At 30.5% G+C, this 13574-nt stretch overlaps 3 protein-coding genes and 1 pseudogene across 3 annotated transcripts; 3 read left to right on the forward strand and 1 right to left on the reverse strand.

Annotated features, from left to right (window-relative positions):
- Positions 1-900: 900 nt before the first annotated feature.
- On the forward strand, positions 901-1846 carry LOC114405015 (uncharacterized protein At2g29880-like). The gene is made up of 2 exons (XM_028367717.1): positions 901-1421; positions 1515-1846. Exons 1-2 carry the CDS (start codon positions 1065-1067, stop codon positions 1731-1733), a joined length of 576 nt encoding a protein of 191 aa, XP_028223518.1. The 5' UTR covers positions 901-1064; the 3' UTR covers positions 1734-1846.
- A 439-nt stretch (positions 1847-2285) lies between these two features.
- Positions 2286-3235, forward strand: LOC114371223 (the record flags this gene model as incomplete). Its single annotated transcript, XM_028328709.1, has 2 exons — positions 2286-3034; positions 3125-3235. Coding segments are annotated over exons 1-2 (669 nt in total), but the record flags the coding sequence as incomplete, so codon positions are not given.
- Positions 3236-3254: 19 nt separating this feature from the next.
- On the forward strand, positions 3255-3939 carry LOC114415595. Its single transcript, XM_028380371.1, has one exon. The coding sequence runs from the start codon at positions 3256-3258 to the stop codon at positions 3820-3822; it is 567 nt and encodes a 188-aa protein (XP_028236172.1). The 5' UTR covers position 3255; the 3' UTR covers positions 3823-3939.
- Positions 3940-11579: 7640 nt separating this feature from the next.
- LOC114405024 lies at positions 11580-13151 on the reverse strand (annotated as a pseudogene).
- Positions 13152-13574: the final 423 nt, after the last annotated feature.

Below are 13574 nucleotides of genomic sequence, written 5' to 3' on the forward strand. Positions count from 1 at the left end.
AAGATTTTTTTTTCAGGGCAACAAAATCTGTTGGTATTCAATTGAGATTTCTTACCACTTTTAAAATGTCTTTTGGTATTCAAAAGTAAATAGATTTTGATGGATTCTTTTGTGGAATAGATTTTGAGAGACTTTTTAGTTAGAAATACACATAAAATACTCCTCCAACAATCTCACCCAAACCCTTGAGACTTTTCATAATCTTCCAAAGACTTTTTCTTCTCCTGCCGAACAAGACACAAACCACTACCAGGTTCATTCTCTTATAACTTTTCAATCAATTTTACCTATTTTTTTAATGGCAATCGATAGTCAATATTGTTCATACTATATGTATATTACGCAAATCAAAAGAAAAGGGTGCTGTATATGCTTCAAGATTTCGTATTCATATTGTTTTCAACGTCCAGGCAATGAATATGCATCAAAAGAATGGCAATTGATATGCATCAAGATTTCATATTGCTTTTTTTTTAGTACTGTATATGCAAATCAAAATAAAAAACTCTTTTTTTTTTCTGTTTCTTCAACTTGTTTTTTTACAACGTCCATTATTATTATTATTATTTTCTTGTGTTATTATTAAAATGTTAATTATTAATGTGTTATTATTATTTTTTTGACAGCGTGTTATTATTATTATTATTGTGTTAATAATTTTTTAATTGTTATTGTGTTATTATTATTGTTATTTTGTTAATAGTTTTTTTTTAAATGATTTTATGATATATGAGTATTATTTTTATGGAAAATGCTAACATGTGCCCTTAAGACACTTGTTAGTGTATTATGTATAGAAATTTTGTATTGAAAGTTATGCAATTTACTTTTTTAAAAGTCAAAAATTGTTGTTTTTAAGACATAGTTACTATTGGAAGTATCCTTAACATGTGTCCTAAGTGCGCATGTTAGCATGACCCTTATTTTATTATTAGGTAGTTTTTTATTGGTTTTTCTATTGAATTGTATATTATTCGGGATATAGTCACTATACTTTTGACAATTAGGAAACAATAACTATTTTTGTCAAATAACTAGTTTCTTATATATATATTAGCGATCAAATGGGGGATTCACAAGAAAATAACAAAGGAAAGAGTAGAGACAAAGATAATTATGTATCTTGGACTATGGAGGATACCAATGAGTTGTTGCACCTCTTGGTGGATGCTATGAATAGGGGATTGCGTGATGCCAATGGGTCACTTAGCAAACAAAATGTAGAACGAATAATACTTCCTCAACTCAATGCAAAAACTAAATTCCCTAAAACTTATAGTCATTATTTGAGTCGGATGAAGTGGTTTCGAAACCAGTATAACATGATGTCAACCCTTATGCGCAACAACTCTGGCTTTGGATGGGACCCAATTGGAAAAACTTTCACTGCTCATGAGGATGTATGGAAAGATTACTTAAAGGTGAGCTAAGTTCATAATCTTTTAAATATATTAATAGTTATAAATTTAGTAAATTATAATATTTGTAGTATATTAACAATGATTTTTTTTTAGTCCCACCCAAGTCACAGCAAACTTCGAGGAAAAAGTATGGTTGATTATGAGTATTTGAAGATCGTTGTTGGGGGTGGAGTTTCTAGCGGGAATAATTCTATATCAGTCGATCCAGATGATACTGATGCAAAAACTTTTGAGCCAGAAAATAGAACTGTTGGGATAGAAGAATTTTCATATGATCCTAATAGTGATACATTCATAACACCAAATAACTAAGAACCAGCATATCAGCCTCCATCACCAAACCAACCAAGTCCACCATCCCACCCCCCTTTAGATTCAGAGGTTCCCATAGAAAAACAAAACTGTCACAAGCGAAGGAGATCCGAGTATGGACGGAGTTCAAGCGCTGTTGGGATCAACAATCAAGGCAACGTTCTGCAAAATCTTTCTGTTGGCATTGGGACTATTGCTGTGAATTTTGAAAAAATATCCAACATGATGGAGAAAAGAGAAAAAGATAGAGATAGAGATAGAGAGCTCGAGGGTATTATTTGGGATGTTATAAAAGAAATTCCAAATTTGGATGACATAACGCGTTTCAAGACAGCTGAATTGTTAAATACTAAAGCAAAAAAGGATTTTTTCTTGAAGATGTCACAGGAAGAACGCTCATCTTGGATAAACTTTAAGTTAGGGAATAATTAATATTTTGATCATCTATTATTAACATATTATTTTAAACATCGTGAGTTTGTTGAACTATATCTTTTGGGTCTCTATTTTGGTTTAAGTATTTGGTTTGTTTTTTGGTTGAACTATTATGGTTGTATTTTGGTTGAAATATTTGGTTTGTTTTTTGGTCGAACTATTATGGTTGAAGTATTTAGGTTATATATTTTGTGAAATTGTTGTGGTTAAACTTTAGTTATATTTATTTTATATATGAATTTGTATTAACTTTGATATTAACTTTGATATTGACTTATAACCATGACCATGACATAAAGAACGAAGAAATGGATGGAGATATATATAATGAAGATACAAATGATGAAGATATAGATGACGAGGAAACAAATGAAGAATTTTATGAAGCCACATACACATATGTGATGACAATTTATGCTTTAATAGATATATTAAATCAGTTTTTGAATATGATGCGTGGTGAACATATTGAACGTCCATTAACTCGACGACAAATTACTAGTCGGGGATATGACTATATACACAAAGCATTAAACGATGATCCTGCAATCTTTCGACAAGTATATAGGATGTATCCTGATGTATTTCGAAAGTTGTGCACGATTATAAGAGAAAAAACACCTTTGGAGGATACAAGATTTATTTGTGTTGAAGAAATGCTTGCATCATTCCTACAGATTGTCGGCCAGAACACTCGATATTGTGTAATCCGCAATACATTTGGCCGATCACAATTTGCTACAAGTGAAAATTTTCACAAGATTTTGAAAGCTCTGAACTCATTAGCACCTGATTTAATGGTTAGACCAGGCTCAACTGTGCCTGCAAAAATAAGGGAAAGCACAAGGTTTTATCCTTATTTTAAGGTATGTGATCATTATCTAATTATAACAAAATTATAATTATAATTGTGATTATTATAATAATATTTATGATTATTGATACACACACTTTAGGATTGCATTGGAGCTATTGATGGTACACATATTCCCGCATCAGTAAAAGGACGAGATGTAAGCAGTTATCGTGATCGTCATGGAAATATATCACAAAATGTATTAGCTGCTTGTAACTTGATTTGGAATTCATGTACGTTCTTAGCGGGTGGGAGGGTTCAGCACATGATTCCAAGGTGTTAAGTGATGCTTTGGCAAGGAAGAATGGACTTAAAGTGCCCCAAGGTAAGTATTATCTGGTGGATTGTGGATTTCCTAATCGACGCAAATTTTTAGCCCCATATCGAGGTGTACGATATCATCTACAAGATTTTGTAGGTCACGGTAATGACCCTGAAAATGAAAAGGAATTATTTAATCTTCGGCATGCATCCTTAAGGAATGTGATTGAGAGGATATTTGGTATTTTTAAATCGCGGTTCACAATTTTTAAGTCAGCACCTCCATTTCTATTTAAAACACAAGCAGAGCTTGTGTTGGCATGTGCAACACTTCATAATTTTCTTCGCAAAGAATGTCGTTCTGATGAATTTCCAATGGAACCTACTGACGAGTCTTCATCTTCATCTTCAGTGTTACCAAATTACGAAGACAATGATCATGAACCCATTGTTCAAACACAAGAGCAGGAACGAGAAGATGCTAATATATGGAGGACTAATATAGGTTCAGATATGTGGAGAAATGCTAATAATTAGGCGAACATGAAGTGAGAATCACTTTGTTATTATTTTTTTAGGCAATAATGACTTTGTTATTAAAAGGTTTAAAATTTCTATCGTTTTTATTTTCTTTATTCAAACATTATAATTTATTTATCATCTTTTTCATTCACTTTTGTAACTTCCGTTATTTTTTTGTTTAAAATGTATTAATCTTTCAAAATCTTAAAAATCCATAAAGTACTTTGAAATCTTAAAAATCTGTGTTAGAAATCCATTAAAATCTTGGGTTAAGAATCCTGATTATAAAAAGTCTTTTAAAAAAAATCTTTTAAAATCCCACAAAATCAATACAATCCCACATAATCTTTTAAAATCTTCAAGATTGTTTTTGTCAAAATATTCTCTCAAAATCCCAATCCAATACCCTAGAGTGGATAATGTGAGAGGCCTAACTCAACTCCAAAAGTTAGCTTGAGGGTGAAAGTTATCCCTCACTTATATATTTTAATGTGGGATTACTTTTAGCCGATGTGGGACTTGGAATCTTATAAAGTGAGTTTTAGGCTTAACTCAATCCCAAAAGCTAGCTCTAGGGGTGAGGATTGCCCCTCACTTATAAAGTCTAATATGATTGTATTGTTAGCTGATGTGAGACTTGAATTATTTTCAACAGTGAGACTGCTCAGTTAGTTATCAGTTTAACTTTTCTGTACCTTGCGTCATGGTCTTCCCGCTATTAGTAATTAGTAACAGTGTCCATAATTTCCATGGTAGTTCCAATTATGTCTCCCTACACATTTCAGAATTTGAAGGTTTTCCATAACATTTGCATCCATTGCACCTTGCACCTTTTTATCTCTAGGCAAGTCAAACATGATCTTAGTTTCTCTTTAAGACAAAAGAATTAAAGTAGGATAAAGTTCACAAAACATAAAGCATAATATCTAATCAACATGGACAAATTTTGTCAACATAAAATGTAAATATAAATGGTTAACAATTAGATCTTCCAATTTTTATTTGTCTAAGAAGGAAAAATGAAGAATCACAGAGAAAAATAAACACAACACAATGCACATACCTTGCTCTCTTTAAAAACTCAGTATCTTCAGAGAACCGTAATCTACTCTACTATGTTCAGTGATATTCTCAATCAGATATGAATTCTGACATGACATTGAACAATTATTATAAGACAATTACACTTAACGTAACAACGGTTTTGTTTGAAAGATTAGAAACCATTGAGGAGACAATGAAGCTGGCAAAAAACATGGAAAGAGAAAGAGAGGGATTGAAGAAGGCAAAAGAGGATCAAAGAGATAAATAAAAGGAGATGATAATGTTAAATAAACTTTTATGCGAACAGATTGAAGAATGGATTGAAAAATAGAGAGTGACAAAGTGCAGAACCTAGTGAGCAATGCCAACAAAATCGTTGATTGGAACAAATTGGGTCAGGTTAGTATTTCAGAAAATAGGTGGTTGAGGAATGTATAGGGCCTTCAAAATAAAATATGGACGGCCACATTTGAGATTACATCAATTGTAAAGGAGTGGCTTAGTAATTGGTTGTGGACAATTTTGTTTGACAACCTAAGATAGTGATTGTTGATTACATGAGCAGCAAGACAAGGATAATAGGTGGTAGTTTTCTGATTAATTTAAGGACAAAAACATTAAACCAAATATGTATTCGAAAAAGAAATATCTCATTTAGATATTCTTATAAATTATACACCTAAAATTAATGTTTTAATTATAATATTTTTAAGGGTCTATTTAGGCTTAGAAGCTTTCGTATATAAGCAATTAGGCATGTTTACCTATTTATAAACCTTATATAAATTAAGTCATGTAAATAAACATTTGGGTTAGACTAAGTCAAGTCAAACTTTAAAAATTAATTTGTAACAAGTAAACAAATTATATTCAAACTTTGTACTTATAAACCAAGTCAAGTTTAAGTTTGCCAAAGTCTAGCTTACTTTTTTTTCTACCCCTATTCCTACTCAAGGATAGTTTTAGAGGAACAGTTATAATGGTTTGTGTGGTTAAAACTCACGCTAGTTCTTTCTTCTTGCATCCCACAAAGTTTCTACGACACCTGCTTTACGTTTTGAAAAGACTTATCTAAAAGGTAAAATTATATTTCGGATGAGTCTATCTCAAATGTAAAGATATAACCCTTTTATATTCCGAGAAGTCTAATCTAAAATATAACTAACTTAGTGTGACGCGCTTTGCACATATATTAAATTAATATTTTATAATTTATAGGAGTAATTTTTTACATTATTTTAATTTTTTAATATTATTAAGTATTTAGTTTAAATTTTAATAAATGTAGGTTAATAGATATGTGAATAAATATTTAAATATATGTTTATATACACACATGTTTCAATAAATTAATATTATTGGAGTGTTATTTTAAGTAGAATTTCCTTCCATTAGGTGATGTCTTGTATGTTTTATTTTGACTTCTTTTTTTCAAAAAAAAAAATGATTTAATTTATTTTTATTTTTTTTGCTTACAAGCTTGATTGGTATAAAAAAATTGAATAAAACTGTTTAATTACAATAGAATTTTGTGTCTTGTTAATAAAATATATTTATTATGATTTGCATGCATGTTTTTATATTTTACTCTTGTAGTTAATTGCATAGTTTCAACTTTTTAAATATATCACAATTAATTAAATAAAAATATTTTTTTTATTATTTTGATCTATATTGCATAGATAATTGATTATTGTAACTATATTCCAGAAAACTATTCTACTTGTTTAACTTATATATTGGAATTAGAAAAAAAAATAATGGCCATTTAATTACTAATTAGACACTATTTTTTTGAATTAAATTTATTACTTGCACTTAATTACCTTAACTAGCTACATGTTAAATTATCACTTTATCCTTAATATGGGCATTTGTTTCCTGCAAAGTACATTCTCCCATTTTTAACAGTATATTTTAATTGATTATCCAAATAAAAGATTCTAAGAATACAAAATAATATATTAGCGTAAAAGATTTTGTATGTGTTACTGTAATTGTTCAAAATCAATTTATTTAAAAGATAGTAATAATTTTACGTTTAATAATAGTTACACACGGAACTTTTTCCGTAATTGCACTTCGAATCTGATCATGCATATATACATCTGAGTTGTCCATGCATATATTTTATTTTTTCTTACTTTGTTATCCAAGTGTCTTTGTACATTTATTTCGTCCCATCTTATCAAACGTGTCATAGATTTTTCACATTAATTTTTTTTACACCCATTAAATCAAACAAATCAACATTATTTTTTATTAATTCATAATTCAAATAATGGAAATTTCTTTTTATTCACATGTTTAAGTTTCTTCAACGGATATTAAATATAATTAAATGTTTATAGATCAACAGATTTAATTACTATAGAAATAATTTAAATAAACATTTCAGTTATATTAATTGTTATTTATATATAAAAAATTACATGTAATTATTTTAGTCTTTAAAAAACATAATTGGAAAATTACATTAGTACTGAATAAATCTTCAGCAAAAAAAATATTAGCACTAGATAAATTACACCCAATCAACATCGAATCAAAATGATCACATTTGCTTTAAAACCTAGTTTAGACTATCCTCTTCATCCATATGCTCATTTCTCTCTTTAATTCTTTTGGATATGTACATTTGATCCAGCAGAACATAAATCTTGATAGATCAAATTTAAAGCAATATAAATAAATAAATAAATAAACTCAAATGAAGATAAAGTTGATAGCAAGCTATGACCTAGAACACCACCTTCACCTTCATCCTTTATTATGTCATCATCCTAACTGTCCATTCTAGACTATATAATAAACAAAAATAAAATAAGCAAACAAATTAAAGGAAACAATAAAATATAAAAGTGAAAAAATTGAAGTCTCTCAAACGAAGAAAATGCAAAAAAGCATAAAAGAAAGAGAAAAAAATACCTTAGTATATGCATCCCAATTTGACAGTATATTCTTTATTTCTCTCACATTAACAAAGACATGGAGAAGACAAAGATAATCAAATAAATCAATACACTAGGGGTGACTATTTAGAACATGTAACAAAAAACTATATGACATTAGAGAAATGATAGGAGAGAGTGAATACAAAAATGAATCTAAAGAAATGAAAGATATCAAAAGCGAAAAGAAAAAATAAGGGTATATTTGATTTGCATTTTCATTTTCTGTTTTCATGAAATAAAAATATTGACTTCTTGTCTTTTTGTATTTTTATATTTGCTTAAAATTACATTCATTGTCACCGCAATTTCATTTTACCCGAAATGAAATTTATGTTTTTGATTGAAAACACTGAAAACGAGATTTTATTGTTTTCATTTCTTGGTTGTTTTCTGTTTTCATTTTCAGTGAAAATGTTTTCAGAAATCCAACCAAATACATTTTCATTACTATTCTCTGTTTTCAATGAAAATGAAAACATAAAATAATCAAATCAAACACCTCCTAAAATACCTTGATACCCATATTGAGACTCTTTCGAATATTCCTTTCTCATTTTTATTTATTTATTTTTTACATGGTCGCCTTTAATCCTATAACTTGATCGGTTTGAATTTCAAAATTCAAAATATAATATAAATATTAGATAGTAATAATTTTCGTGATTGTGTATAAAGACGAGAGAATATTACTGTATCTTAATTTAGCACCAAATTGATAATTTCCTAATTGAGCACCAAATATATATGAAAAATCAGTAACTAATGTTTGAAGTTATACACAATATATTTGTTACATATAGTTATATATAAACGACCTAATATTTTTATTGCTATAGTAATATTTTTTAGGCAGAATTGCTATACTAATTTGTAAGCTTGTCTAAATATATTAGAAAGCTATAATTTCTTTCTCTATTTTAATTACCGTGCTAATATAGATCAATTTATAAATAATTAATTAATTATGACACATAAAATTACGAAATGAACAATTTTGTGCTCAACTTCTTGATAAAAAAATTGTATTTCATGTACAAAGGATATGGTTGAGCAAAATAAATTGTAAGATAAAAATATGTATTTGATGCTTTTTAGAGAGAGAGAAAATCACTCCATGAATTTTGGGAAAAATTAGTGTTAAGAATAGTCCCATATTGGGTAATTCATAAAAATGATAAGTGCTTATATAGTTGGGTAAATCACCCCCTTATGAATCGGTTTTTAAGGGGATCTTTCGGATGCCTTTGCTGCACTATAAAATTTAATAATTAGTAAGTAGCATTTAGGTAAAGAAAAGAATAGTATTTCATTCGGAAAAAAAATTATATTTTCTTTAGGAGAAAAAATGTTTATCTTAATTACCATAAATATGTATTGAGATGAATGAAAAAATAAAAGAAAATAATTTTGTAAGATTTTGGAGAGAAAAGAATGAAATTTGAATAAGAGTATATAGTTATATTATTAATTATCAATTAATTAAAATATTCTAGTCATGGTTGATTACCATAGATGACCTAAATATGTTATTATCAATATAAAAAATTGATTACATTTAATAGGAAAGAATAAAACAAATAAAAATATAATTAATTGTATTTAATAGAGAATGAAAATAGAAGGGATATCATCTCATAGAATAAAAGTGTAGCATTTTGTTTTCATAATTTATTGTTCAAGTGATTTAATTAAATTATAAGAGAAATTAAATTTAGTTTAAATACTTGAATGAATGAATTAATAAATTTAGTGATTTGATTGTATGTGTGTGTGTGATTTGTGAATTTTAGTGTTTTGGACTTAAGAGGATGGTATTTAGTTTATGGTTGAAGGGGTATGTATAGTAAGGTGTAGGTGTGAAAAGTAGGAACTATAAGAATCATAGGCTCTCTTTTGTGTTGAAACTCTCTCTCTCTCTCTCAACACACTTCTCCTCATAATTATCTTCTCTCCAAGAACCACCATTAGAGAACCTTGTACCTTGGTGTTGTGCGAAAAAAGAAAGTTCATTTATCCTCCCTATAGTGGTTGTTAACTAGTCCTAGGTGAGATAATCTTCCTTTCTTCCTCTTTGAGTTCATTTTCATTTTCCCTAGAGCAATCATGAATTTTCATGGAAAAGCTTGGTTTTAAGGGGTTTTGATTCTATTTTTGGTTGGCTTTGGAGTTGAGTTGATGCTGGTACAGTGTGGTTGTTATGGGATTGAAGGAAAGTTCTTCACTTGGACCTGAAGCTCACTCTTTTTTTCTTTCTTCTTCAAAGAGTCACCACCTTGGGTTTGATAAGTAAGGGAAGCTTTATCCTTTTCTATGCTTAGGTTGTTGTGAATTGGTTTCAAGGCCGCTGGAAAATAAATGATGTTGTTAAAAATGGAAGTTTGTGCATTTGAGGTTTTGAGTTTTAAAATTTGAGTTGTTGTTTATTGATTAAAATGAATCATGTTGTGATGATCGTATCATTTGATACGGGAGCAGATTATGATGTAGCCTCTGAGGAACATGTCACTCGTGGTAAGGTTTGATGTTGTCTTGCCTTGGGGCTTACTTACCTTTTATATTTTACGAATTGAGGACCTTTTATAGACAAAGTTTTATATGACATACTTGTATTCATGGAAAAAAAATTTATGCGCATTTTCATTAATTAAACTTATTCAAGAGTTTAAAGGGACTAAAAATGAATTTTTTTCTTGTTAAAACCTTAGTGTTTCATGTAATGACATTTGGAGTCATTAAAATATTCACACATATATATATATATATATATATATATATATATATATATATATATATATATATATATATATATGTATGTATTAGATTTTATATTTAAGATTAACCTCTTTCTTAATATAAAGGGGTGCCGCTAGAAATTGTGGGGTATAGTTGGAAACAACCCAAAATTGAGTTATGCAAAAAATAATGCCCCAAAGAAATTTTCAAATTCTAGGGACTCATTAGCTCTTTCCGGAGATCCAAATATAGAACGTGGGCCATGCTAGTTGTATTAGTGGGATTTGATTCCTGCATCGGAAGAAAATCTTCTACACTAACACTTTTTGAAATATTCCAAAATTACTCCTTTTGGAAATATTCCAACACATACGGATTGTGAATCCGTAATGGCCTTACCTTGTTCACCATCGCCACGCCGCAACACTGCAACACCTCATGGATCGCTACGCCAACTCTGTCGCGCCGCCACACCACCACCTCCTCACCACCGCCCTTCGCTTCAACCTCGCCGTGAAGCACCTCCCCCTCTATGCCCTAGACGCCTCCGAGGCGGGGCTAGACACCGTGGTGCTCTCTACCCTTGTGTCCTTGATGGCCATTGCCTTCCCTCTCGTCCCACTTGGCAGCATCGTCGTGTCGAAGTCACGCGAGGCTGCTAAGATCCTCATGAAGGCGTTGGCTAGGGAGGGGGAGGGAGTGAGTGTGGTGTGTGTGAGGTCCATGGCCTTACGGATTGGCAATCCGTATAGACTATACGTAAGGGTGTTTTTGGTTTTTCACTCTCACTGCTGGGTGTAGAAGAAAAATGATAAATGTAGGAAGAAAATCCTTGTAGAGTTGAAACTCTTTAAATTAATACTCGATAAATTAATAAACTCTCTAAAATAATAAATTTGTTCGGTCCCGACTTGGGCCAATGTAAAAAATTGAAAAACTCGATAAAATAATAAGATAATAATTTTTCGTGAGATCCCTTTATAATTTTTTATCCCAAGAAAATCATAAATTAATAATTCATAGAAACTGAAAAAAAAAATATTACACTTTATTGAAATATGATTCAATAGTTGTCTGTTTTCCTTTAAAGTTCAAGTCTATTTGGAGCTCATCTCTAACTTTTCTTATTGCATCCAATAGCTCAGGTGTTGTATTTTTGTATTGTATCATAAAGTTGTGAAGAGTGTTCGACGCCATAAGTGCTTCATTTCGCGTAACAGGCTCCAAAGACATCGTATCATCTTCGTTGTCATCCTCTGCATTGTTCTCAATGATAGTACCCACGATATCTTCTAAACTCTGAACCTCCAAACATGCTTCATTTTCACCTGGGTAGTTCATTAGATTATCGATATCCATCTTATTACGATAGCCCCATTGATTGATCATAGTCTCGAAGTCTTGAGTTTCTTCATCAAAAGTGGATTCATCCAAATTTCTTGCAACGTCACTAGTTGAACGAATTTTACAGTGTTGAAAGCAATTCTCTATTGTTTCTTTTCGAACATCTATCGTCCAAGCTGGGATTGCCAAATTGATAGCATCAAGGACATTTATCTTCCCTGGATCAGATTGTCCCACCTCATAACCTTCCAATATTTTGCGGTAAAACCTTCTACGGTAATGCATCTTGAAAGCTCTTATTATCCCAGCATCGCAAGGTTGAATCTTTGATGTCATGTTGGGTGGCAAGAAGAACAACTCAACGTTTCTTAGCCCTTCAATATTTCTTGGATGTGCTGGACAATTATCCACCACAAGTATAACTCTTCTACCATGCATCATTTGGTCAAATGAACGAACATATTCATCAAAAAGCACACTAGTCATTCATGCTTTTTTGTTAGCTCGATATTGACAATCCAAGCTATTCATGTTGACATTCTTGAAGCAGCGAAGCTTTGTATATTTCCCAATAATCCATAGAGGTATTTTTTCAGAGCCATCTTCATTGCAACAAATAACTACCGTCAGCCTTTCTTTATCTTGTTTTCTTCCTTCAAGTTGTTTTGTTGCCAATGAATGATCAGCTTGTAGCCCATAAAAAAAACCCAGTTTCATCCATATTGAAAACATCTTTCATAGGGAATTGATCAATTTTCTCCCGAATCGATACCAATTTCTGCTCCATGTCTTGTACATCAACAGACCCACTCTAGCCAAAACGATGAAATGACTTTATGCCATGTCGGTGCTTGAATTTCCCAAGCCATCCTATAGAGAAGTTAAAATCTGAATCATCATGAGGATACATGAGTTTCATTATATCTCTTGCCTTCTGCAAAATTAATTCTCTTGTGATATTCACACGTTCTTGATGTTGGAGAAACCACTCATAAACAACCTTCTCCATGTCAGGATATTTTGCTGGTTTGTATCTTTTGATCTCTACTCTTTCCTTTTTTATTTCAGCAGAGAGATAGTCATCTGACCGCTTAAGTGTGTTTGATATTGTTCCTTGACTAACTTTCAACTCAAATTTTCCCTCAAGCCATCTCTACAAGTCTTTTTGTGTGCTTGCAGGATTATCTCTCTTGTACTCACACAACTCCTTACGTATTTGATCTGACATACTGTAGTTGATTTTGCAACACCTTTTAGATGAGAAGTCATCTTGTGAGATATGGTTTGAATACTCTAACACATTCATGTAATTTATATATGCCAAACTTGCTTAAGAATACATTGAACACATTTGTTCCTCTTGTTTACATTTACTGTACTTCAAAAGTCATTATTGATTTCCAAAGCATATGAACACAATAGTTACTAATTTACATTGAGTTCCAAGGTTCGCTGCAACGTAATTCTAAGAGGCATAGACTAATTTGCCTTTTTGTTTGGTATGTACAGTATAATTACTTAAAAACTCTTTAAATTAATAATTATTAATTTATCGATAAATTAATAACTCTCTAAATTAATAAATTTCTCCGGTCTTGACATTATTAATTTATAGAGTTTTAACTGTATTAGTTATCCACTATCCAGGGATAGGCTTTGTTAGCTCCATTACAATCCAACACTACTAAAAAA

This window comes from Glycine soja, chromosome 1 (genome assembly GCF_004193775.1).
Source record: "Glycine soja cultivar W05 chromosome 1, ASM419377v2, whole genome shotgun sequence".
Classification (NCBI taxonomy): Eukaryota; Viridiplantae; Streptophyta; class Magnoliopsida; order Fabales; family Fabaceae; genus Glycine; species Glycine soja.